Here is a 26,411-nt window from a genome sequence, read left to right on the forward strand (position 1 = left end):
TTACTCAGGAAGAGTTAATGTCATGACCTCCAACTTCATTTTGAAATACTGGTTAAACCGAACAATTGCATACCTATTCAAAGGGAAAGAGAGAGATTTGAAGTTAAGAGCAGGTAACTCCTTACGTAAAGACAGCTATGCAAGGTAGAACCAGTCAAAAGTCTACCTGCACCAGTACCCTGTTTCCAACACTGACCGTTAGCAGCTGCCAAAGGAAGAAACTGAGAACAGAGCAACCGTATCATGGTACTTCCTCACCACCACTACTCCCAGCTTGCTACAGTTTGCAAAACAGATGCTGTTCCAGCATTATCAAAGGTGGTGTTCTCATGTTCAATAGCTCTTAACAGACTGTCCAACAACTGACAACTACAATTCCAAAGAAATCCGATCTTGACCATTGCAAAAAAGAAATTTTATTCAAAACTGACACATTTTTGGGTTTTACCACCTGTGCTGTACGTGGGCTTTTTGTGCCATCTAGCGGTTACTAACAAGTACTTCTAGTTGAGAAGAGTCAGATGAAGAAATTCACATTTGCCTCATTTACAAAATGACACAGTTAAACCTAGTAAACTGGCTTAGTCAGTGCAAAAAAATCTAAAGTAGGATCTTCTACCGAGCAAAATGATTCATTTTATCACTTCACCCAGTCTCCAATGAAGAGATTAATTCCTCTGCTTGTTGCCATGAAAGACCATTTAAAAATATGCCTAAGACACCTATCTGCCTGAAACACAACACTATTGACCAGCGTCTCAGGAAATACATTTTAACATTTCTTGGCATTAAGACGACTCTTTAAAAAAAGATTAGGAATTTCAAAGATCAACGCTCCATGGAATAAAAAGTAAACAAGCTCTTTTTACAAGAGCCCTGTTTCTTGACTCTTGCACAGCTGGAAATGTAGGTCTTGCGTCTGACAGGCAGTACACCACACTGACCAACTTGGCTTTTATGCCTTTGTCTCTCCAACAAAAAAAATCCAACTCAGTGGCCCAAAACATTTACTCCTCTAGTTATGTTCCTTGCCTTGTTATACCATGTGTTTTAGCCCTGGGGCACGTAAGAATTTAGAGAACTTTCAGCAACAAAAAGCAGACAGACGGATAGCTTTTTACTGTCTTTTTATCCCTTAAAAATTAAGAGTTTAGTATGATCACATAGTTCAGGTCTGTTACTCAGACCTCATAGCTCCTGATAGCTGGGATGTTGGACCAGATGGCCCACAGGTCCCTTCCAGCCTCAAGTATTCTACGAGTATATGTAGCAAACAAACTTACCCTAGAAAATCAAAGTCAATGGTGGAATATTTGGCTTGAATTAGAGCCCACAATCCCCAAAAGAAGTGGGAAGCCTGAAAGAAAAAAAAATATTAGCAAAAGATTATATAATAAAATCCAACATGTAAACATATTCTCACAGGTGAGACAAAGTTATCTACAAGAGAACTCTCAAAATCCAACCTTTTTGTAAAGTTATTTGATGTCTCTTTAGCAAAGAGACTGGTAAACAAGTATTATAGAATTAATTAATGGCTGAGGAGTAAATCCATTGGCCTCCTGGCTCTCCATGTGCTGTTTTCAAGAAAAATAACATTGCATTTATGAAACAAGACATGTATTAAGTAGACTGTTATACAACTATATACACCATGTTAAAAAATGCACAGAAATAGGACTATCTCATTTCCACTGTTACTAATTAAATCTACTACTCTAGATGCATTCAACTCTAGTGTAAATATGAAATTCCTTTTTAATCTCTGATTACAATCCTTAGGCCATTATAACTACAACTCACTTTCACTACTGACTTGGACAAAGAAGTATGATCTGTATGTAGCTATGTAAGGGAACCTCTGACACATGAGCATTTACACAAATTTCTCATCTGTTCCAAACTTACTTCCATTACAAGTCCAGATAAGTAGTCTGGAGACCTATGTTCAAGTTTCAGATTGAAACTATGGATGACATTATGATACAATTGTTAGTATATTTCAAATGAACAAATACATGAGGTTGATAGGATCCTTGTGGAAGACATTTCTGGACCACCCAGGTTACAAGCCATATACTTCAGACTTCTGTTTGGTAAATAACTGCTTTCAGTAATTACCTAAATGGCTTCCTGAAGCTTGCATGTAACGCTTTACCAGAAGCATAGAAGTCACATGCGTGCACACACTCCTGAAAAGAGCTTAAAATGAAAACTACTGTATGTACACGTGAATCTTTCTTGTACCTCTACTTTAGGCAACTTTGCCTGATAGCAAGCAGTTTGATGTTTTACACCAGCATCCATTAACTTTAGTCTGTATTTGCTCTTAACAAAGCTCCCCACATTAACCAACACAAGGGTGTTTGGCGGTATTTGTGCATCATGTGTGGTCTATAGGCAGGTCTTGAGCTGTTCTCTAAACAGAACTCTATCCTCTTAAACATTAGTATGACCATAGTTTAAAACTGACAAAACAATGCTATGTATTTAAATAACAGACCACCAGCCTATTTAATTGCAGATCTAACTTTCCTAAATGAATGGGACAGCTGAACTTAATGGTAACAGTTGATAATACAGACTTAAAAGAATAACAGCAAACAAGCTGGTATTTTCTAAAGGCTTGTTTAATAATCACCTTCCTAGAACATGAACTGCTTTTCCTCACTGCAACCATTAGTTTTTTGGCAGAAAACTGAAGGTATTACTGTAACAGAGGTGTGCTTGGATTATTCAGAAAGAGGACTGAAATAAGGCCAAACCAGCTTCTTAGCCTCAGTCCTCCTATGACTAGTTTGGCATGTTATTCTTCAGGAAAAAGCAAAATAAACTTATCTAGCTGTTGGGTAAGAGGCACTTTGACTGTAACATTTCCTGTTACATCCTCTAGGCAAAACAAGACCAGGGTTAGGTTCACATTATTTTTGTTACATTCTGTCACTGTCAAGTATCTTCTGAAATCACACAGAGATAAATCTGGAAGGCGGAGGAAGACATTAATCTTTAAACTGCTTCTCACAGTATACATAATTGGGGCATTCAAGGACTCAATGCCACATCTATTTGACTTCTTATTCTACCTCCATGAATTATGCTTGATGTGTTTTTTTTTCTCTGAAGGACAAGGCACCAAAGCCAGGTGGAATTTTCTGAAGGCAGATCAAAATTGAACAGGCTCCACCGTTTCAAAGGGGAAGAACAAGGGTGTGAAACTTTTAGATAAGCTCTAGCAAACTCAGGAACTTGAAGACCAATAAACAGCCAACAGAAATATTTGCTAAAAGCTCATCTCATTTTCTGAATGTTCACTGCCTCTTTCACTAGAAATATTCTACAGAGAATTTTTACCACACAACGTAAGAGAAAGTTTCCATAGAACAGGCTAAAGAAGTTTTTCTTCACATACCACAGCACTCAGAGCAAGACACTAGCAATTACATTTGTCCAGGGTAGCAGGCTTCTCTACAGCATTTAGTGTATTGCAATCAACAGTTTGTTATTTACCAGTGCAAACTGATTGACTTGAACATATAGAACTTCAACTTCTTTTTCACTGACTTCTGTGCCAAATCCTTTATATTCTTTGTAGGCCTCAAGGTAAGATCTCAGCCATTGTTCCTGTAATTTTCTGTTAGGATAAAGGCTGTAGTCTACCTCATTTACTCCTAGAAAAGAAAAAAAAAAAAATACCTATTAGAACCTTTAAGTGTCTAAAAAGAAACATTAGAATCACATCACTGGACTACTTCCCCCCTCCTTACCCCCTACACACAGACACAAATTGATGTGGACAAACATCAGTGTCTTACTTTGACCTGATTTTATCAGTCACATATTGGCAAGAATTTCTCACACACGAACCAGAGCATACAGGATAAATCTTTCTGCTCTGTTTAATACGTTTTCAGCCACATATATATTCTACTTGCATTCTGAAATTCAACAAGTTTGGCTTAGAGAGAAGCCTCAATAGAAAGCATTTCCATTATGAAACAAAAGCCCTCCCACATATATCAAATATTACACATTTTGTAGAAAAAGGGACTTGTATGCAACAATAGCCAAAGCTGAATCCAGAGATACATACATTTTCACCAACTAAGCTCATATTTCTGAGATCAGAAATTTATTAGAAGTCTGCCGATCTCCTCTATGGGGTATTGGTAGAATTAGAAGTTTTATCTCCATAACCACTCTTTTTTGTCCTGTTTTTCTTCCTATCCTGGAAGTGCTTAGTCACAGGCCATAGCGAGTCTGCCAGGAGTCCCAAACCTGGATCACAGTTCACTCCCACTAGCTATCATTCACAGAGGATTTGGGAATTCTCCTTAAATGTTATTTTATGCAAGATTATTTATGATAAGTCTTATTAGTTGCAATACCCTAGCAACTAAACTCTTTCCAGTGTCACATCCACTCAAATTTAGCTTTTTTTTTAAAAAAAAAAAAGGAAAAAAATTAGATTTTTATTGGATGGATAGAGAATAGCAGAGGTGAAGCACAACTGTTCTCCATAGGCCAAAACAAAAAAACAAACCAAACTTATTTGTGTGATTAGTCATCTTATTGTACTTAGCTCCTTAAAGATATAGTCAGACTCTCAGAAGTCCAAGATGAAAAATCAAAAACTCTCAAATATATTTTGTAAAGAATTTAACTTGCTGTCCCAGTTTCGCCTGGGATAAAGCTAACTTTCTTACTAGCAGCTGGTGCAGTGCTATGTTTTGGATTAAGGATGAAAATAATGTTGATAACACGCTAATATTTTTAGTTGCTGATAAGCAGTCACGGCCTTTTTCTGCTCCTCATACTGGCCTGACAGTGAGTAGACTGCAAGTGCAGAAGTTGGGAAGGGATACAGTTGGGACAGCTGACCCTAACTGACCAAAGAGATATTCCATACCATATGATGTCATGCTCAGCATATAAATCTGGGGGAAGGAAGAAGAGGGATAACTTTCGGAGATAGGGCAGTTTGCCTTCCCAGTAACCACAGTAACCATTATGCATGATGGGGCCCTACTTTCCTGGAGATGGCTGAACACCTGCATGTAGATGGGAGGTAGTGAATGAATTACTTGTTTTGCTTTGCTTGTGTGCATGGCTTTTTGGTTTACTTAAACTCTTTTTATCCCAATCTACAAGTCCTCCTTATTTTTTCCCAACTCCTCTCCCCATCTCCCTAGCGGGGGGGGGGGCAGGGGAAGCGAGCAAGCAGAGCTGCATGGTCCCAGTTGCCGGTTGGGGTTAAACCACAACACTCATTTTCCAAATACTTAAATTACCAAGTATATACTCCAAGTTTTTATAAGTTATCTAAATGTTAGTATTATTATTATCATCATCGTCTAAACAATCAGTTTATGAAACTATTAGTAGATTAAGGCTCCTAATTTCACCAAACTGCATTTTCCATCAATACAGCACACACTCAAGGTCATTTCTCTCTTATAGAGTAAATGGAATGGGCATTCACTGAAAAAAAATTGAACTATTAAATTTATCTACCAACACCTTTTTCCTACAATCCCACCTTTTTCCTACTACACAGTCTTAGTCTTTACTTCTCATTTTAGGACATGACTAAAGAGCAAGCACTTAGCACACACACAAAAAGCCATCAAAAATCCACATATACCTGCCATTTGGTACTGTGGAACCACAGAGCATATTTTCAATATATACCTATGCTTTAAAAGATACATTCACAGTATTTCATTACAGTGAGTCAAGTCTCTGCTGCGTCATTTCACAGAAGAATACTGTGAAAGATGCGAGTTCTGTATTTATCTAACTCTGCCAAAACTTAGGACACGATGCTCCCGTTTCTGGGTTAGCAGAGCTGCAAAGGAAGGGCATAACTGGCCTACTACACAAGACATTAACACATTTTTATACCATCAGATGAACAGCTATACACATTTACGTAAATATACAGACAGAGAAAAAGAGAATAGGCAAGAATGAGTTTTTATAAAACCACTTCACCTTTACCTCACAAATCCAATTTTTACCTGCAAATTCATTGAAGTGATTTCCAATGTCATAAGCCAGGTAGTTGTATCCAGAGTACTCATAGTCTATGAACTGCACATCACCTGTGTAAGACAAAACAGCAGCAACATCAGAGTCCATATCAAACAAAGTCATGGCCCTAATCCTTTGGTCTCCTTTGACGTTTGGGGTGAAAAAAACAAAACATAACCACACACCCATCTTACTTGTGCCCCGTTGCGTGCACTCAGACATTCCAGAGTAAGGCTGTGATTTTTATGATATGAGACTGCCTTGAATATACATTCAAGAAAGCTCTTAAACAATTACTTATAACTTACAGTTCTCCATTTTTAAACTCAACATAGCAGAATTTCAATTTTAACTTCTACCACACGAGGGCATCCCTTACCTTCAAAATAAGAAACGTAGTAGAGGATCCTTTATTTAAACTTTATGTAGAAATAGCAGATCAAGTTTTCCTCAACTTAAGAACAAACAGCCCCGTTTATTGTCACACAAATGTGCAACCACAGTGGGCTAACACATTGCAACACGCTGATATTCCCTGCTTCCTCCAACTGCACTTACAAAGCAAGACTCTTAATTGTTGCTTTTTATAGGTGGCTTAAACTAGTCTCAAGAAACCATCAGACAATCCCCAAGTCCTCAAAACTATGAAACTATGTAGTGTTATGTAAACAATGATTGATAAAGCAGCAAACAGCCTCAAATGCTTCCAAATTACATTTACCTATTACTGAAGCTGGGGCAAACGCTTCACTCAAGGTAATACAGCATTGAACCTGCTCAAGAATGTCTACGCTAGATCAAACAGTCAAGACATTAACAAGATGGATTAGGCAAAACTAGATTTCTTGTTAAGGGAAACCCACAAAAATACTAAAAATATCAGAAAATGAAACAATGGGTTAACTTAAGAGCTGTTTGCACTAGACATTAAAATCTAAACCCATACATTTCCTACTACTATGCTGAAACAGGTAATTTTCACAGTTGGATCCTTCTCTCTCTCTACACCCATTCTTTTGACAACTAGCTGCACATTTACTCAATAAACACATATTCCTTCTATTACAATGAACAAACTTCTTGGCATCGCTTACATCATCTTACAGATTCTAAAGCTAACTATCAGAACTCCAGGTCAAAAAAAAAAAAAAAGGAAAAAAAAACACCAAAACACAACAGTAAATCAAGAATGAAGTTATGTTTATGTATTTCCTCGACTAAGGATTTTAAGTGTCTAATGTACTGCATCAAGATTTATGGATAGATATTGCACATATCAAATACAACAGCTTTGCCAGATACATGTCCTGACCAAGTTATCACATAACAACTTTATTAGAAGCGTTCCTTGTACCTATGCAGTATTTCAAATGTGGTAAAGATGAACTAAAACATTAATGTTTTCCAGATGGATAAATCTTCTTGACTAAGCACTTAAAGGAAGTTAAACCCCACAACACAAACAAAATCACTTTGTCACAATCCTCCAAGTCAGAGTGTACTTTTACTTCCACAGAAAGAGAGGACTGCTTACCAAGGTTATGAGGTTAAACCTTTTAGGCTCTGACAAACCAACATGAAAATGGCCTGCAGAGTGGCAAGCTCCTCCCAGGAAAATCTTGTTGGCAACGGAAAATTGAGGTTCTCTAGAACTCTGAAGGGACAAGAAATTTTACAGCAGCTGCAACCAAGATCTTATAATATTGTCACAGATTCGCTTCTGCCACTGCTTGACTGGCACATTCATATACTTGTATATGCTTGCATTTCTCACTGGTTCTTTAGCACTACTTTTAAAAAGAAACACCTCTAAGTTACAAGCCAGTCAAAATGCACAGGCTGACCTGGTTAATATTCTGTTATGCAACTGATTTCCTGAACTTGCCCCCTACACACTCCCCACCTCCCCAAACATTTGATATTGCTTGTTTTCAGAGGGTTTTCCTTCCTCCCCCAGGTAATATACAAACATGGCAGGGAAAAGTCTACTTGCAAAATATCAACGTAAGAAATACTTTCAATTTCTTTCATGCGCAAATTTCATCTTGAATATACCTATATGCTATTAAGCATTTTAAAGTACAGCTAATATTTAAAAATTATTTCCAGATGAAAGTAATGTTATGTATAGTAAGAAACTGAATCTAACAAGATACAAATCAGGCTGTTACCCGGCACTCTCCTATGGTGAAATGCCTGTGAACAAGTGACGTGATAAACCTCCAGTCAGTGCACAAGTAGCACAGTGCATGCCACCACAAGGCAGCAACAATGGCATACCTTATCTGTAGCAGATGAAGAAAATTTGGCAAACTCACATTCAATAAGACAAAAAGTTTAAAGTGAAAAGGTCCTGCATTTTTACTGATGTCTTTCAGACATATGCCACTGTGGCACTCAACCTTAAGTCCAATTTTAGCAGGAAAGGCTCAAAATAAAGACGCACCATTCTTTCTGTGAAACTGAAAGAAAGCAAAAACCTTAAGTTTGCCAATTCATAAATGCATGTCTCGGCTACCTTGCTTTAGAAGCAGAAGAAACTTTTCATTGTTTGAATTTCCACAGCATCAGAAGTAACTTTTAAGATTTACTGCAGTTCATACAGGAAAGCCACTTCTAAAAGATACATCTAACACTAGTAATTAAGCAGCTAGGTTTTATTTTGAGGTTTTTAATAAGTACAGAGAATTTGTACATCCCACTGATTTCACTGGGAGCAGACACACCAACAGGAGACACTAGTGCATTTGTATCTTATTGAAGTGAGACATGATTTAAGACTGGGCTCTATCATCTCTCTGGAGAAGCTACTGTTATCAACAGGAGTAGAGACATAAAGGGCATTGAACTTTTCAAGTTGAAACACACGCCTTTCATCACAGGGTCTACTAGTGTAGACAACGTGCGATGTAATCTATGAAAACTACCCAAAGATACAAGAAGGAATACATGTTGTGTTCTGTAAACCAGAAATCCAATTTTTAAATAGATAAGTAGTAGTCAAGAGGACATCTATTAGATCTCCTCAGGGAACTGAAAAGCAGGAGGGTGGTGACACTTCTTTCTAGCTGCTCTTCACTTTTAATGGTTTAATAACGTAAGCACTCCCAACGTGCAAGCCCTAGCTGTAGTTACCACAGCAGAACGATGTATCCCGAGTTCCGTCCCATCCTGCTCATCAGGTGAGCCACTGAGGCCCTAGAAAACAGCTTCAGTAAAGACAATGATCTACGCTATGAACATACTTGAAAATTCACAAATGGGTCATATACCCAAAGAATAATTATAGCTATAAATATGCAATATACCTTTGCCAAAAAAAAAAAAAAAAAAAGGTTTTTACATCAAAACCAGAAGCCTTAAACATACCTCAGTCTTCAGAAGCACTGAGCACCCACAGACTCCTACCAAAGATCATAGAAAACATTGGGTAGGCAGAGGGAATAAACAGAACAAAACTAGCCATTTACCCACAAACTTAACTTCCTGGCAGGTGATTTTAATACATTCAAAAAGAGCACATACAGATATAGACAAAAGAATACTGATACTTGATCTTATTGAATAGCAAGTATTTGAATACTCTTAAAACATAAGGTATTTTTGGAAACTCCCAGGTCACATTGAAAAAAAAGAGACAACATCAAACAGAGTATCAGAACACAAAGTCTATAAATAAGCAGTACCAAGCATCAAGCATATTTTGACTATCTTGATGCCCAATTTGTAATTAAGAGCAACATGAAGCTCTGAGTTATATCCTTCAAAGAGCAGTTCACACTGATAATTATGTTATGTAAAGTAACACTTGCAAATTTTCATATCCTGAGTGACTACAAACGGACATTAACAAAACAGCAAGAGGCAGAGTTCTCTCAGCCACAGCATGAGCAAATTCAAATAAAGTGAGGGACACTCCATTAAATGAAGCTAACAGTCAACATGCTATTCCAGTCTTGTAAATAAAGTTGAAGGACATGAGTGAGATTGATTCTTCTTAAAAGCACTTATGTGGCACAACTATGATTTTTCTTTCAATTCTGAATATTTTACATTAATTTAATGCAGAGGACAAGTCTAAAGCAAAGCACTGGGAGAAGCCACAGCCATTCTAACTGCACTGGACAGGAGTCCCAGTATCTGTTTAAAGTCTGAAACTTAAAAATCACTTAGACACACCCATTCCGTGCCTAGTAAGTGTGCAAATTAAGTAGTCACAAACAAAACAAATACAGTGTTGCTAAAACCAGTAAGTGACCTATTTTGGTTGCGTCAGCTTCTGAAAAGCCAGATAAACACTACAAGCTTTGCTCAAACTTTACTGGGGAGAGAAAAAGAATCTTAGTTAATGTAGAAGACTGATTCTCTCTCTTTAGTCCCAGCTAGAGTGACCACGGTCTTTTTGATACATGGGAGCCTTTCTAGATGAAAGAGTAAATTTAGTAAGAGTACAGCATCAAAGCTGTTAACTACCCTCACACAGTTTGATGTCATTCCTAATGAAGTACATTTTTAAAGATTCTATTTTGTACTCTTGCAAAATTATTTGTATACCAATAAAAACTTTTGCTCTGCTAAACAGAATTACAGCAATACTTGTTTATTTAGTTAAAAGCTGAGCTTCCACTTCTAAAATCACATTCCTCATCTTAAGGATGTACTAATGGACAGATTGATTTTTCTTGCTTTGTAAAACTGCACTGTATGAAACACCTTTCAAAAATACAGATATTCTACAGATGGCATTGAGGTTTGGTTACCATGAAAATGGTAACTGTTGTACCCAGATTGCAAAAGTTTTACAACACAGTACACGTGAAACATTCAAATACAAGTTTAATAAATATATTTCATATTTCCAAGTCTTTCCCCGCCCCAGATATTTACAGCTAGCTTGAAAACAAACTGCTTTATGTACCTCCCTCCTCCCCACCCTGTTCCCAAACACTAAGCACTCACACACTCGTTATTGTAGGATTGCTCATAAGTGATGCACTGGTGGCATTGTTTTTTCCTCCATTCTGTTTACAAAAAGAAAAGCATATAGCATTTGTTTTAAAAGTAGGAACTTCAAGCGTATTGACCGTGAGTGAGCCTTTTAAAGGAATTCCTCTTTTTTTTTTTGCAGTATGGTTCTACTATGAAAAGTGACCATAAATTACTTTTACCTCAATGGGTTTGTTATGGAATGCTGAAACTCAAGGTAGTTTCAGCACTGAAAAAATCCACACAATAACAATAGATTCCTTTTTGGTACTACAGTATCACAACTCCAATGTGTGTAAGACTACAAGGTGACTTTTTTTGCGTACCTTCCATGCTCCCCCCCCCCCCCCAGTGTTTAAGCAGAACTATATAACCTACCATTGAAACTAAGTAAAACCACTGAAGTTTCAAACTGAATTCTTAGAATATAAAACTGCTGTTAATAGCATTATACAGGTATGTATACATACATATATATGTATGTATACCTACAGAACTAGAAGTACTAGCAATTCCCTTCAAAATGGTATTACTCAGAGGGAAACTTGTATACATACCGCCAACAAAATACTTTATTTTCTAAATTCAAATGCTTTCAGTGCCTATCTGATACAGAATTTGGTTAAACATAGACAGCCTGTTTTCATACTAGAACCAACTCCAGCATGTTTTTGTTAGTTTTTATTTAGAAATTAAGGCACATAAGCTTAAACGGTCAAAGACCAATGACAACTGACAGAGAATACTTCAGTTCCATTCACAGTCATTTACTTCACACACTTGTGGCTTACATACCAACAGTCTTGCAATCGAACTGTCACAAACAAATATGAAACTAGTAGAAGGAGCATGTCATCCTCACTTCAAAAGAAAATTTTGATCTGATAGATTTGTTGCACTTAGCTGAGCTTGGGTATTTCAAATGGGAGGAAAGTTGTGCACTTCTACTGCACCACAGCCATTTTAGTGTCGTAAGTTTGCCTTTTTTGTTTGTTTTAATATCCTCTTTAATTGATTGATTTAGTAACCGAACCTCAAACCACTAAAAATTCAGAAATAAAAGAAACTGTGGATTTATACAGAAGCTTTATAGATTTTAGTTAAGACACTCTTCAATAACATGAATTGAGTGAAATTTATTATAATAAAAACAAAAATGTAATTCACCTCTGTGAGGATGTGCACTGCCTACAAATATTTAAAGTATATATTTACAAAAGAAATCTTTAAGATGCCTATGTACCTCACACAGAAAATAAGCTGTCACAGAATGTAGTATTAAGTACCACTAAGATAGTTCGTTACAAAGGTGTCTTTCCCACAGTCACAAACCAGCCAATGCAGATGTTATAGGCGATAATGTCTTCAGGTTATTTTCTATGCTTATATGATTTTTCTAACTCCGAAAAGCTTTATATGACTAGAATAGAATGAACATAAACAATTACATACTTTGAAGCCTAGTCATACAGGCAAGGCTAGGGATTAACAAATTCATGAAAGTAAAGCAAGGAACACCAACATTCTTCCTCTGTACAGTAACATACAGATAAGAATTAGCTAATTAAGCAACTTAGTATTTGCACAGATATCACTACATTGGGTCTTAAAAGCTCAAATGGAGTTCACTCGTTAAAGTCAGTAAAATGACGTTACTGGCATAGCAAATGCAATTACAGGATAAACAAACTAAGCCACTACTTACTGTTCAGTTCAATACCTACCTCGTTTCTTGTTGTAAATAATATTCTTACACAACAGATCATTGTGACAGAGTACCACTGGTGATCCTAAATTTGACAGTCTTTCCTTCATCCAGGCCATCTCTTCCTGAAGAACTTGAGGACTTGGAATGTCACTTAAAAACCTTTTCAGGCATAAGAAGTTTGAGTGTTAATATTTAGTACTGTATGTTCCATACCAAGCATTTGTGATTAAATAACTTAAGGCATGGACAAGGGGGAATGGCTTTAAACTGGAAGAGGGCAGGTTTAGATTAAACATTAGGGAGAAATTTTTCACTCTGAGGGTGGTGAGGCACTGGAACAGGTTGCCCAGAGAAGTTGTTGAGGCCCCATCCCTGGAGGTGTTCAAGGCCAGGCTGGATGTGGCCTTGGGCAACCTGGTCTAGTGGGAGGTGTCCCTGCCTATGGCAGGGGGGCTGGAACTTGATGATCTTCAAGGTCCCTTCCAACCTAAACCATTCTATGATTTCCCTCTACATTCTAATTTCAAATAATTCAATTGATCTCCTCCCGAAATGGAGCACTTTTTCCCCTGGCACCACCACAGCAGTCAAATTAAGAGAATTATTTCCCTCTGTCCTCCCCAAAGAGAATTCTCTAAAGATTGCCTGCGCTGTAAAAATGACAGTAGTCCAAAAAAAATCAGGAGTAGAACTTGAAGACAACGTTGCATATTTTTAAAGGAATAGAGATTAAAAGTGTTATAGCATGAATTTCATTCAATTTTTGCTCACATTACTTCCTTCTATTCAGGTAGAATACTCAGTAAGTATTAAATGTACCTATACAGAGGAAATTAGGATTCATTTTTAGTTCTAGTCACACTAAAAATGCTTGAGTAGGCATTTTCTCTTTTAGAGAAATTAATTACTTAAATTTTCACAGTTTTCTTAAGAATGTTATGTTGCAGAAGAAAAAAAAAATTCAAACTACTTTGCTAGATCATTCCTTAATTACAAATGCAGCAAGAAGGGCAGTTGGCATCAGTGATTTCAAAGAAATTCCACGAAGAGTGTTTTTAAGATGGAATTTGCTTTTGATTATATTGTACAAACACTTCCAAATTACAGTTTTAGCTCAGAATTTTGATCCCCAATCCCTGAGACACGCTGTCTTCAACTCAAGCTTTACATTACAGCACAGAAATTTTATTTAGGTTAACATCAATGTAAAACATTGCTCCTAGTTTTGCCATTCCTCTCATCCCAATCTTCCACTGACTGACACTAGAATACCTCAGAAATATTTTCTTATTTTGTTAAGCTCCTAAGAAAAGACAGTTTCATTTACAAGTCCAAAGCTACACTGGGATGCTAAAAACAAAACGTAATTAAACCCTTAAACTCAGGTGAAACTCCATGATACTGCAAGTCTAGAATGACTGCAGATACCCTTTCCTCCTCTGGAAAAGACTTTGGGAGCTCATCCCACTGCCCAAAACAGGCTTTGATTAACTTCACTTTTATACCACCCAATTTTGGACAAATTTATAAACTGGACAAATACAGGACAGCTAAGAGGTGCAGGTTAGTACGAACAACAAGCAGTACTCCTGCAACCCCAGGAAATATGCTTTCAGCATTCACCCCAGAACACAGGTCTCAGTTTGGAGGACTAATGGATCTCTTAAAAGCTGTTTAGACACAACTACCTGAAGTAGTAATTCACTTGACCTTGGTTCTTTAAGAAGTAAAGAAAACTACCGTCATTTATTAAGTGACCAAACCAACCAAGAACTGTATATACATACAGACAATATACCAAATGAATTAAAAGTCTTTCCTTATCATATTTGACATTTATTCAGTATACAAGAGTATGACAAAACTCAAAATTTTACGAGATTCAATATTACGTGGTACCCAAACCTATCTTTTTAAACATTCTTCTACCCCTCAATCAGGAAGAAATCTGGGAAGCACATAATGAAATACCTACCTTTTATTTACTTCCTCATCCGTAAATTCTGTGGGTATGAGAGAGAAGTATTTCCCCATCTTCAGCCACAGGTTAGATTTAGGGATCCATCCATTGTGTGCATGAATAGTATGGATTTTAGCAAGCTGTCTGGCAATGAGTCTAAAAAACACAAAGTTTAAATTAATGTTATATTTGTAATAGATCTGACAGTCTTTTTCATATTTTTCCTAGCAACAAGAGAAGACGACAACAACAATATGTTTAACAGAAAAAGTGTAAAAAGATGCAGCAAGGAAATCCAAAGAGGGTTTAAACAAGAGCAACACACCTACAGGGTAGCATCTTTAAAGACTCAACTCAAAAGGTCATTGGCAGCACTACTTAGGGGCAGCTAGGCAGGACAGATTGAAGTTCAGTTACAGCATGGATATTTCACCTGTATTTACAGTCGACTCTTCAACTTGCTTATAAGAGTTGACTCAAATTAGCTGCCCTTGTTAAGCAAATACATTGCAGTACATACATGAAAAGCTAAAATCTTAAGACTTTAGCACCTTCTGATTGCTGTTAATAGTTTAAAAAAAAAAAGTCTCAATGGAAGACTGTCTTGAATCTATTCACAAGGAACCTATTGGAAACAAAGCTAGGAGTACTTGCTTTAATCAAGTCCAGTTCCCTTTAGCTCCACCATGTTAAATGATCTCCCTAATGGGAATGTTAAAGTGTTAAATACTCACAATAAGCAGACCTGTAACAAGTATATAGTCTTCCGGGGAGGCAACAAGGATCATTTGTTCAGCACTGAAATACCATGATAACTAATATAGAGGACAGTGAGCTGTCAAGAGTGTGAACATCAACTTAGTGCAGGCTTATAGAAATATTTCTTTTCTGCCTGCTCATAAACGAAGCTTGAGATCCTTTGGGCCTGACAGAACACCATAAACGCATCATAGAACTGGAATAATGAAATAGTAATAACAAAAAAAAAAAAAAGCTTACCTGAAAATATCTGGATTGCATACGTGCTCTGGATCCAGTGCTTCTCCCTGCATGAACTCGTAGCACAGGCCATTATTGAAAGTACAGTATAGTTGAGGTGCGCAGCCATGAGCCTGCAACACGCGGAAACTCTTCACTTCCTCATCTCGATCTACTAAGAGCTCGGTCTTATTTCCATAGATCCTAACTAGAACCACATCGTCTGTTATGTCACCCACATAGCAGCCAATTAGTTTATTGGTGATACCATCGGTGAATAGCTGAAAAGTAAAAATAATACATAAGGAACTCAGATCTGCAGCTGCCTTGTCAACGTGCAGGAAAAGAATGCAGGGTTATTTAGTTCACAAAACACAAATGTTTACCCGATTGAGCACTAACAAAAGAAATCTTCTAAGAGATAGGAAAATCGTGGAGAAAATTGCAAGTATTTTTCCCACTAACACATGAAAAGAGGAAAATGTGAAAACACGCTACAGTGAACTACAGAAATACTACACATAAAAGGAAGTAACTGAAAGCTTAATATAGTAAAATGAGTTTCCACATAACCACTCAAACTGATGGATTAAAATGGCTGAAAATCAAAGCCCCAACAAGGCAGCAATCCTAAATCAGTAAGAAAATAGTCATGAGTACAGGTAGCATGAAAACAAAAACAATTTTGATGCACTTCAGAATTTCAGTATTTGCTGTGCACAGCTAGTAAAAGATACTCCTGGAGTTCTAAGCTACCTTTAAAAAGCAAAATTCAGGTCAGAAACACTTCAAGTTTGGTGGCTATCATCTTCCCACTAGCCTTGTGGGCTAGTTGAGAACAATTCCTAAAGTCACTTTGGCTCCTCTACAAATTCAAGACAGTACTTAAAAGTCAAGACCCCAGTCTTCAGCCTCAAGTGCCATTCCAAACTTAAAAGCTTTTGACAAGACCCACTATCCTCCCATTTTACTTCATAATTCACACATGCCATTTAAAAGATTAAAAAAGCATTTCAAGTCCTTATTATTAAGATGTATATAAACACAATTTGCTAGACTTTGACCAGTCTAGTCACCAATGCCACTGAAGATGAAGCACTTAACTTTCCGCAAAAATAAGTAAGAGCATTTTGTTTACATCTAATGACAAACTACTCCCTGCCTTTCAGATAACAATCAAGGTATGGATACTACAGGGTCCTAGCTATGGAAAGGTTGAGGACAAAACAAACAAACAAACAAAAAAACGCTCCTCAACTGCTGCTTCTCCTTTCACATTTGATAGTCATTATACAGGCTGAACTCTTACAGATGCTACCTGACAAGCAGACTAGATCCTGAGTTACTGGGCTGTATGTACCCAGTTGCATGTAGTCAAGCATTTGAAATCCCACTCAATGCCTGCAAGAGCAACACAGCAGCTCTTGATCTCTTCCTACCATCTGGGACAGTTTTACAGCTCAGAAAACAGATGTTTGGTGCTTTCAGACTCTTTGCACTTTGACAACTCAGACTGAATACCTAAGAACTTGCTAGATGAGCACTACCCATATTAACTCTAGCTGTTAGGTTAGTGACTGAACATTCTCGGGTGACAAGCAGCATCACAATCAAGAATGCCAATGTTTTTCATAACTACTGAACAGCCTCCTGCAGTCTTAAGCATGAAGTACTAAACAATTGAAAGTCAAGGTTCTCACAGCAACTGTAATTTATATTCAAGTATAATTTTTTTTTTAGTGGTTACAGTTATTCCTCTTCTCCCACTTTGTTGCCCCCAAAACCCTAATTAAAACTCAATTACAAAATAAACTCTCATACAAAGCACAAAACCTCTTTCAGGACCTTGCACTAAAACAAGCGAGCAGCAGGAAGTAGCTTCAAGTTGGATAACATACACAATGCTTTATCATTAATTCTCATATAGTTAACTCTTCTGGTATATGCACAAGACACAGTGGACTGTTTGGGCAACCTGTTACAGTGTTTTACCACCCTCATAGTAAAGAAAGTGTTTTCTTGCATTCAGATGGAATTTCACATGTGTTTTATTTTGTGCCCATTGCCTCGCCTGTCACTGGGCACTGAGAAGATTCTGGCTCCCTCTTCTTCAATCCCCCCCCATCAGGTATTTACCATATTGATAAGAACCCTGCCAGCCCTCTTTTTTCCAAGCCAAACAGTCCCAAACCTTGCAGCCTCCCCTCATATGAAAAATGCTCCAGTCCCTCAGTCATCTTCATGGCCCTTTGCTGGACTTGCTCCAGTGAGCCTGTATCTTTCTCATATTGGGGAGCCAAGAATGGGACACTGCACTTTAATATGGCAAAACAATGTAGAAGTACTGATTCTCATACATCTTCGCATAAAAAACAGAATTAACTCATTAAAAAGTTTAAAGAGCACTTTGCAGAAGTAATTTGTGCTGAGCTGCCGCTCAAGTTAAAAAGTATCTTGCCTGCTATATGTAAATGAAAACTTCTGAAATGTAAAATTAGAACAAGCTCTTATCCTGTCATTGCAGGACTGAAAGAAAAGTGAAAGCTCCGTTTAACTACAGAGGATCAAAACCAGTATAAAATTCACTATGGCCTCTGAAGAAAGAGGGGTCTATTGTCTTTATCGAATGGCAAAGGTAGCAAACAAAATAGGCAGTACTTCAATACAAAAGCACCACTTCAAATCACCGGAACTTGTGCTACCATTTTCTACTTCTTAGAAAATAACCCTCTAATGAAGCTTGTCTTTCCGTTCAAAATTGTACTATAAAAAAGACAAGGCTCTAAGGTCATCAGAAATACCTGAGACTACCAAAAACACAGACATTAAGTAGTACTGATGCAAAGAAACAGTAAGAATTTGATTTGCTTATTCTGTGGAAACAGAAACTTCTGGCCACTGTACAGCTTTTGTCATATTGCACAGGTCTACCACCCCTTAAAACAAGTCTCATTAGTGTTAATAAAAAGAAATCTGCAACAAGGAAATTGGACTCCCTCAACTGATAATTTAGGAACTCTACTTCTTATTAGCATCTATTTGTAACATGCTGCTATAAGTAATTATTTACACCCAGGAGCCTTTTAGTTATTGCTTCTTAAAAAGGGAAAAGGATTTGCTTACTTTTCCGATTACATTATCCAGACTAGACAGTTTCCATATTCTCTCATAAGAAAATATCTAATGTTTTCTACCAGTAAAAGAACGTAATATGTTATTCTTTTATTCAGAATGCCTTTACTGTAACACTTAAAGAATCAGCTTAGAATGCCTTGCCCAAAACATAACAGGAGATGCAACATAGCAAAACAGGAATTCTATAACAAAAGCCATTCTATAACTCAAGGCCACACAGAAGATGATGGAAAAATCTACAGAATGTAGAAAATTCAGGAAACAAATCAAGATATACAGAGAGGCAACAGAAGTCAAGAACACAAATGCAACGCTTAAAAAAAAAAAAAAAAAAAAAACACAGCAGCAAGATTCTGTTACTCTTGTAATGTAAATAATTTAAATGTTACAATTAAATTAAAATTATTGCGATATGCACTTATCACACTGCAGTAAGTACTTCCACTTGAGGTGACACAAAGCTAAAGCTAAAACTAAATTCTGAAAACATTTCTGGAACCAGTATTTATACTGGCCTACAATCCAGTCAGAGATCTAGCTTTAAGTCAAAGCTTTGTAGCTCTTAGCAACAAAGATAAATTGTTTACTGAATGAAATGCAGAGTGAAGGTGAGAAAGCTACAAATAAGCATGAGTTACCCAAATGCAGTCTCAGAAAGGAGCACAAGGTAGAAACATGATAGGCCAAGCGAGTCCAGGAAGAGCAGAGAATACTCAACCAAGACATGAAGTATCTTTGAGACAGAGTTTACCCTAAAAGCACTCTTATCTGCAATGATCAGGTTACTAGATTCCCAAAAAGGACATGTGATGGATACGTTCCCATCTTATAAGTAGGTGGTTCAAGAAAAGCTTGTATCTAATCCTATTGTCCCAGGTATTCAAAAGAATGAGAACAAAATTACAGTTACACATAACAGGCACGAACAGGCAGAAATAAAGTGTCATAGGGGCAAAGTAGAAAGCACTTATCACTCACACAAGAGATGAAAAACCAAGCAGATTTTTTCCTTCTAGACTGTTATTAAAGCCACAGGAGGAGAAACAGAGAAAGCAGTATCGTACTGCTGTAGAAGCAGAACAGTGACATGAAGTTTCAGCATAAACAAGTGGGGATTCCCCCAATTCTGCTGCTGAACCCCATATTCCACATTAAGATCTCCAGAAAGGGACAGTCTTTTAATACATGCTGCTTTAATGCTCACAAAACTTCCAAGCTTGTATTGCAAGATGTAACTTTGTTTCTTCTGGAAAAGTATATACAGGCACATCCACAAGTATACATTTCTCAAGAATTTCATTTCTTGAAACAAGGCTAGTTATTTCTCCATCTCTCTGTCGCTATTCCTAAAAGAAGGACAAAGTACAACTAATGGCAATTGCAAGTCTTGGGTAAATTCTCATATATTCAACAGGGCTTACAAGAAACACGATATGGCTCCAGAGCCCTCTGAATTCTCCACATCATTACACTCAGTAGGTGAAAACCATTGTCTATGTGATTTTGGTGGCCAGATGATCATGAACAAGACCATTTGGTGTTACAGGTACCAAGGATAGCAGGGAGCCAGTAAGTTAATGGCACCATTATATGGTAACTTGGGTCACAGGCTGAACTAGCAGTTTTCCACTGAACTCCTGGGGTGCTCATCCATGACAGCAGCATGGAGAAGGCACCACCATCACCTATGCTTCGTAGTATCCCTTAAACTATTTGTTGTTTGTTTGGGTTTTTTTTGCTACTGAGCCATCAACACTGCAGCTTCAAGGAAGAACTCGGGAGTGGCAGGGGGGGTGTTGTTTTGGGTTTGTTTTTTTTTTTTTTTTTAAACGTTTTTACTTAAGTTTCACATCTTCCATATTCTTAATATAAAGACCATATAAAAATACTTTCAGTAGTCTATTATAGAATGCTATAAATATAGATATGTCACCCCTTGCAAGGGCTGCTTCTGATCTAAACGCATGACAAGATGAGAAAGCTTTTTTCTTTTATGTCAGAAGAAAACCCCAAAGAGAAGTTACATATATTTTACCTTGTTTTTGAAGAATATTCTCCTCCCTGAAAACAGTCAGCATCAGGTAACTAGTTAAGACTTCTAATGTGGCAAATTGTTTTAGATCTTTCTACAGTTTTTTATGACACTGATGAAAACAATTACAGATAAATCCAAAAAATTACGCTAACAGAAAAGGGGGCTAAGATTTCATTCTAACTCAAAGCATTAATTTCCTGCTCCTCCCGCTGGAAGACTTTGACATCAAATGGCCATGTAACAGTAGGGGGAAAAAATAGGAACTAAAACATCTACCTTCCTTTCCAATGTTACCAGCCTACAGCATAAATGATATGCCATTACATAGCCAGATCCAAGCTGTGCCTAAGCAAACACCAATTCTAATTATAACCAGCCATCAATACAAACACACCTACAGCATGCACAACTGGATTACATCACGCACTATGATGTGGCACATCCATTACATAAAACATCACCACATGCAGATTGCTGCCCCACCCACTGATACCACAAAAAAAAAAAAAAGAAAACCTTTACACGACAAGGGATTGAGATTACCAAACTTCATCAGAATCTTAGTGAGAATGGAGACCCAAACTAGCCTCAAGCGACATCTAATACTGCCTGCATTTCCCACTTACTGTGACATTGTGTTCAAGGCACACCTCAAATTACAATTTTTCCACAACACATCAGCAATGCAGCCCATTCCACAACTCTAGCTTTTCTTATTCTTTCTTTCACTCATCACTCTTCTATTTAGAGATATTAGCACTTCAGGATGTTAATCTGTGAACTCAGTCCTTCCTCTAAGTGGTAACTACTTTCACAACTGCTGAAGAGCACGATGGCCTAAAAACAGCTAAGCAATAAAAATGCTCTTAAAAAATGTAATGATACAAAAATAAGTTAGTTTGCTTTGTTTCCCATAGACTAACATTTTGTTTCCATTCAATTATTTCAATGCTTTAAGTCCCACATGCAGTCTCTTTAAATAAACTGTGAAATATTTTAACTACTTCAGAAATCTGAACATAATCATAGTTTGTTAAAAAGAAAACACCAAGATCAACACAAGCAAAGAAATTAGAGCAGCAGCCAAAAAATACTGCCAGAAGAAAAGCTATTGAGCACAAATCAGGAAGAAGCAGCAAGAGTCATAGTGAAAAGCTAACCTCTTATGGAAAAAAAAAAAAAAAAAAAAAAGGGTATGTGTGAGCGTTGTTTTCGTTGTGAAAGTACAAATCTTTGTAAGCATGGCTTTATCTTGTGTGTTCATATTTTGATAGCTACAGGATCAAATTTTTGCACAGAATTATGAAATGCTGTAGTAGTAAAGTCATGCAAAGTGTTGATAAATGCAAAGAAATGTACATCACGGTAACAAAGACGCAGCAAGGACAAATTATTTCAGAGAATAAAACAAAAAAAATAAAAAAAAAAACCTTAATGACACTTATTTGGAGATGATCTGGAACTAAGTTCCAGACACGAGCTTGAAGGATTGGGGGGGTGGGAGTAAAAAAGTCAAAAGTCTTATTGAAGAATTTGATCCCCTCAGCAAAACTGATCCCCCCAACCCTGGTTTGGGATAATATCATTTTTATAATTCTAGATTCCTGAATGATTTTGCAGCTGATGGGGTTTTTTCCACCCCTAAGATGTTGTGCTGGTCTATCCAAATAACAGAGGTGTAAATTAGCACTATCACTAATAAGCCTCTTCACCAGTAAAAAAAAGCAGCCTTTATTATCAATGTTGAAGATTACTTCAGAATGGAAAGAAAAATTCAGAATGGAAAGAAATAAAATTGTTTTTCCTGTACCATAACATTACACTGCATTACATTAATCTATTGAATCCTTCGATATCACCAGACCTACAAGATGTAGAATAGGTCATGGGATAAAAGAATCCTGAATCTGCGCTTACTTAAGTGGTACATAACTGTCCTATGTTGTAACCAAATCCTCCTTCAAATACTAACACAGAGGAAAAATAAAAAAATTCTTAATACGGGCAACAGATTCTGAACTGTGATTGTATTTTTACATTACGAAGGGTGATACAACTTCCTTAAGACAGTAAAGAGTTAAAACAATTATGTTTTTATCTTTCATTTATAAAGAATTGCTTAAGATATAAAAATTGGAATGTCTACTGTCACAATTTAAGCTGTTCACTATTTTAAAACAGGGTTTGAGTTTTGAAGAGCACTTTTGATTATGAAATCCCCCCCAAAAATGTGACTTGTGTTCACTGCAATCAATTTCTCTGTTTAGCAAGCAGTGAGCTTTTCAGCAGGAGGTTGGGAGAGAGGCCTCCAGAGATCCCTTCCAACCCAAACTACTCTACGATTATATTACTAAAATCAGCTGTTACAGAATCAAAAATAACTACTGCAAAAAGCACAGATTTGTTTCAATGACATTGCTTTGTATTACTGTAAAGCAGAGAAAGCAAGCATCAAGAATTTAAATTAGAAAATATAACACCCAGTTCCACACAGCTCCCAGTACATCCTCAGATGACAATTCACAAAGAATCTACACTAAGATCAGTGTTTAGACAGGAAAATTTTCTTTCTCCTTACCAATGTAAAAGAACTTGAGTATCCGTACTGTTTTGTAGTTATAATAGTCACATATACCTCGAGACAGAGGAGATAGATAACAGTAGAACTGCTTGTGATTCAGCAGATAATTGGCAATCCTTACGGATTCTATAGACTTCTGCTAAATAAAGCGGTAAAAGAATTTAAGCACTGAAGGTTTAAATTATTTTCATCCTCTGTCCTACACTTATGTTTTATGCTATGAGGAAAAAAATTAAAAATGCTAAAATATATTCAAAGATATTAAATACTTACAAAATCTTGCAGAAAGCAAGGATTAAGCATTAAAATTTTTAAGCTACACCATTTAAAAATTGTTTAGCTGACTAAACAATTTGACACACAACAGTAAACTTTTGCAAGAGAAGTTAATTAACTTTTTTAAGTCAAACTATGAACTCTTCAACTTCTTACTAATTGTTTTGACCCAAGAAGCACTAGGAGCAAAGGTAGCTAACAACAGAGTTTAACAGGGGAAGTAGTAGTTCGTTCCACCCATCAGTGTTCTTTGTCTCCTTGGCTATGATGGTGCTGTTTCAGATTAGTCAAGCATATATTCCATGCAATACATGACTCTCATTTGTATGTCCCTCCTAAATATATGCCCCTCTAATGAAGGGACTCCAAGGCAGACCCTCTGTTCACTCCATCCTCTTAACAAAACCAGTCATCTTTCATTTCAACATGTCTAACATGCATGTGTAACAGACTGCAGCAGCAACGGTGGTAACACAACCAGTTTCAAGCCACATGTGTTCTCGTTAATGTACATACAGCAGTTCAAATACAGCCTAAAGCACGAAAAATAAAAGGCCACTGAAAAGTTTCAAGAATAGGATGTTCTTCTGCTCTTCAAAAGGAGCCAAAGGGAAAAAAAAAAAGTGAGTTGAAAAGTTTTGGTTTTAAAGTAACTTGGTTGAAACAAAATTCAAGACAATTTTTAGACAGAAACCTCTAACGACAGAGAGTAGTCTATTACTTTACTATTACATGTCCAGTCAAATGAGTCCCTGTTCTGCACCAATGGTACCGGTGGTTTTTATTCTGTTAATTGCATGTTCTGAAGAGGGTGACTGAGGAAGGAAGCACCTTTTTTTTTTTTTTTCTTCCTTAAACCCACTAGAACTTTCCCAAAAGGTTAAGAGTCATCCCTCCTTAATAGGTAAATGCTTTGGTTTCATGTATTAGCATTTCTGCACGAAAGAAAGAAAAGCATTCTGGTGAGAAGTACCCTCATCAGAGAACTAAAAGAATCAAAGCACGTTTAACTTTAGATGGAGCCTTACAAGGGGCAGGGAGTTGGACTCCATGATCCTTATGGGTCCCTTCCAACTCGAGATATTCTGTGAACACTAACAACTCCGTTTAATATGACATGTTATAAAGCTATTTTCATTGCACCTCAAGATGCTGGGGCTGTGCTTAACTTATGGCTACAGCCCTCAAAGGAATTACTTAGAAAAACCTCATTAGCTTTATTTTCATACTAACTGGACGGGCATATGTCAGGTTTCTTTTCCTATCAAGACACTTCTGAAAATATCAGTCAATTTATGTGCTACTTCCTCAATGTGCTCAGGTTTTCTGTACAAATTAGTTCCAGCAGCTCTCTTCAGAGGAACTTCACTAGAATAAGACACTTCCACACGTTAATAACTGCCGAATAACGCGGCTTCAGAGCATATAATAAAACGTTCAGCTACACATAGGCTGCAACTGAACTGCTACTGTAGGCAGGTAAATTGACTGAAGACTTGTACGGGGCCAGGTTAAGTATATTCTAGAAGCACAAAGGCAGCCAATCCTCAAGCAGATGACTCGTCATAAATACGAACGATTGCTCACCTAGAGGATACCGGCGACTAAGCGGCGGTACTTCTGCCTACGGTCGAGACGAACAGATGCAACCAAGGGACGTTAACGGGGCTGATACTTACCGAGGCATCCGCCAGCCTAAACCCAAACCGCGTAGCGAACCCACGCCATGTTATTTTCATTTATTTATTTATTTATTTATTACACGCGGCGGGGGGTGGGGGGGGGAATGGCGCGGCCGTTACCTCAGCGGCCGCCCCCCTCCGCGCAAGGGCAGCGCGGCCGCCGGCCGCCCTCCCCCTCCTCAGCGCCGGGGAGGAAGCGAGTCCCCCCACCGCTTTACGAACACGGCCTGCTCGGCACGGACCCGGCGAGGGTGAACCTCACGGGGCCCTCCCCTTCCTTCCCCTCCCGCGCCGGCATCGCGGTCCCCGGAGCCGGCAGCGGGCGCCGTGCGTGCGGCGGGGACGCCAGCCCGGAGCGGGTGGACGAACTCGCCGCTCCGCTAAAGGGCGGGGGGACGGGAGGGGAAGCCAAGTTTCAGCGGGGAGGTCACGAAAAGAAGAAGAGGAAAGCGGGCGATAGGGAAGGAGGAAGGCCGGGAGGGGGGCAGGGGATGCTGCCGCGCCGACACGCCCCGCCGCCAGCCTGCCTGGCAAATGGGGCTCAGCGCAGGGGGCTGCGCTGGGAGCGCCGGGAGGGAGGGGGAGGGGAAGGGGAAGGAAGCGAGGCGGCAGCTCCCCCGCACAATGGCCGCCCGCCCTCCCCCCCTTCCTCCCTTCTTCCCTCCCTCCCTCTCTCTTTCCTCCTTCCCCGGGCTCGGGCTGCCGCATATCCCCACCGGGCACCCGGGCGCAGGGCCCCGCGACGCCCCCGGTCTCCTCCGTACCTGCAGCGTCACCTCCTCGGGTCTCCAGTGGGGCCGCAAGCGGCGCAGGAGCTGCAGGGCGCCTTGGCGGCAGCCGGGCCCCTCCCGCTCGCTGACAGTGATGTCCAGCTTGGGAACCTCTGGGGAGCCGGGCGGGACGTGGATGTAGTTGGACATGGCGGGCGGGCGGATGGGACGCAGCACTATGAGGCGACAAGGGCGGGCGGCTCTCGCTGGTGTCTCCTCCGCGGCGGAGCCGGCAACTGAGGGGGAAATTTCCACTTCGGCTCTCGATAA

At 38.4% G+C, this 26,411-nt stretch overlaps 1 protein-coding gene across 1 annotated transcript; it reads right to left on the reverse strand.

Moving 5' to 3' along the window:
* ETNK1 (ethanolamine kinase 1) lies at window positions 1-26,411 on the reverse strand (the record flags this gene model as incomplete). Its single annotated transcript, XM_082489080.1, is given in 10 exon segments — window positions 1-73; window positions 1,284-1,357; window positions 3,508-3,668; window positions 6,018-6,101; window positions 10,994-11,042; window positions 11,044-11,051; window positions 12,741-12,883; window positions 14,700-14,840; window positions 15,684-15,943; window positions 26,136-26,411. Coding segments are annotated over 10 exon segments (1,149 nt in total). The 5' UTR covers window positions 26,292-26,411.

The sequence above is a fragment of the Vanellus vanellus genome, assembly GCF_965231255.1.
Source record: "Vanellus vanellus genome assembly, chromosome: 1".
Classification (NCBI taxonomy): domain Eukaryota; kingdom Metazoa; phylum Chordata; class Aves; order Charadriiformes; family Charadriidae; genus Vanellus; species Vanellus vanellus.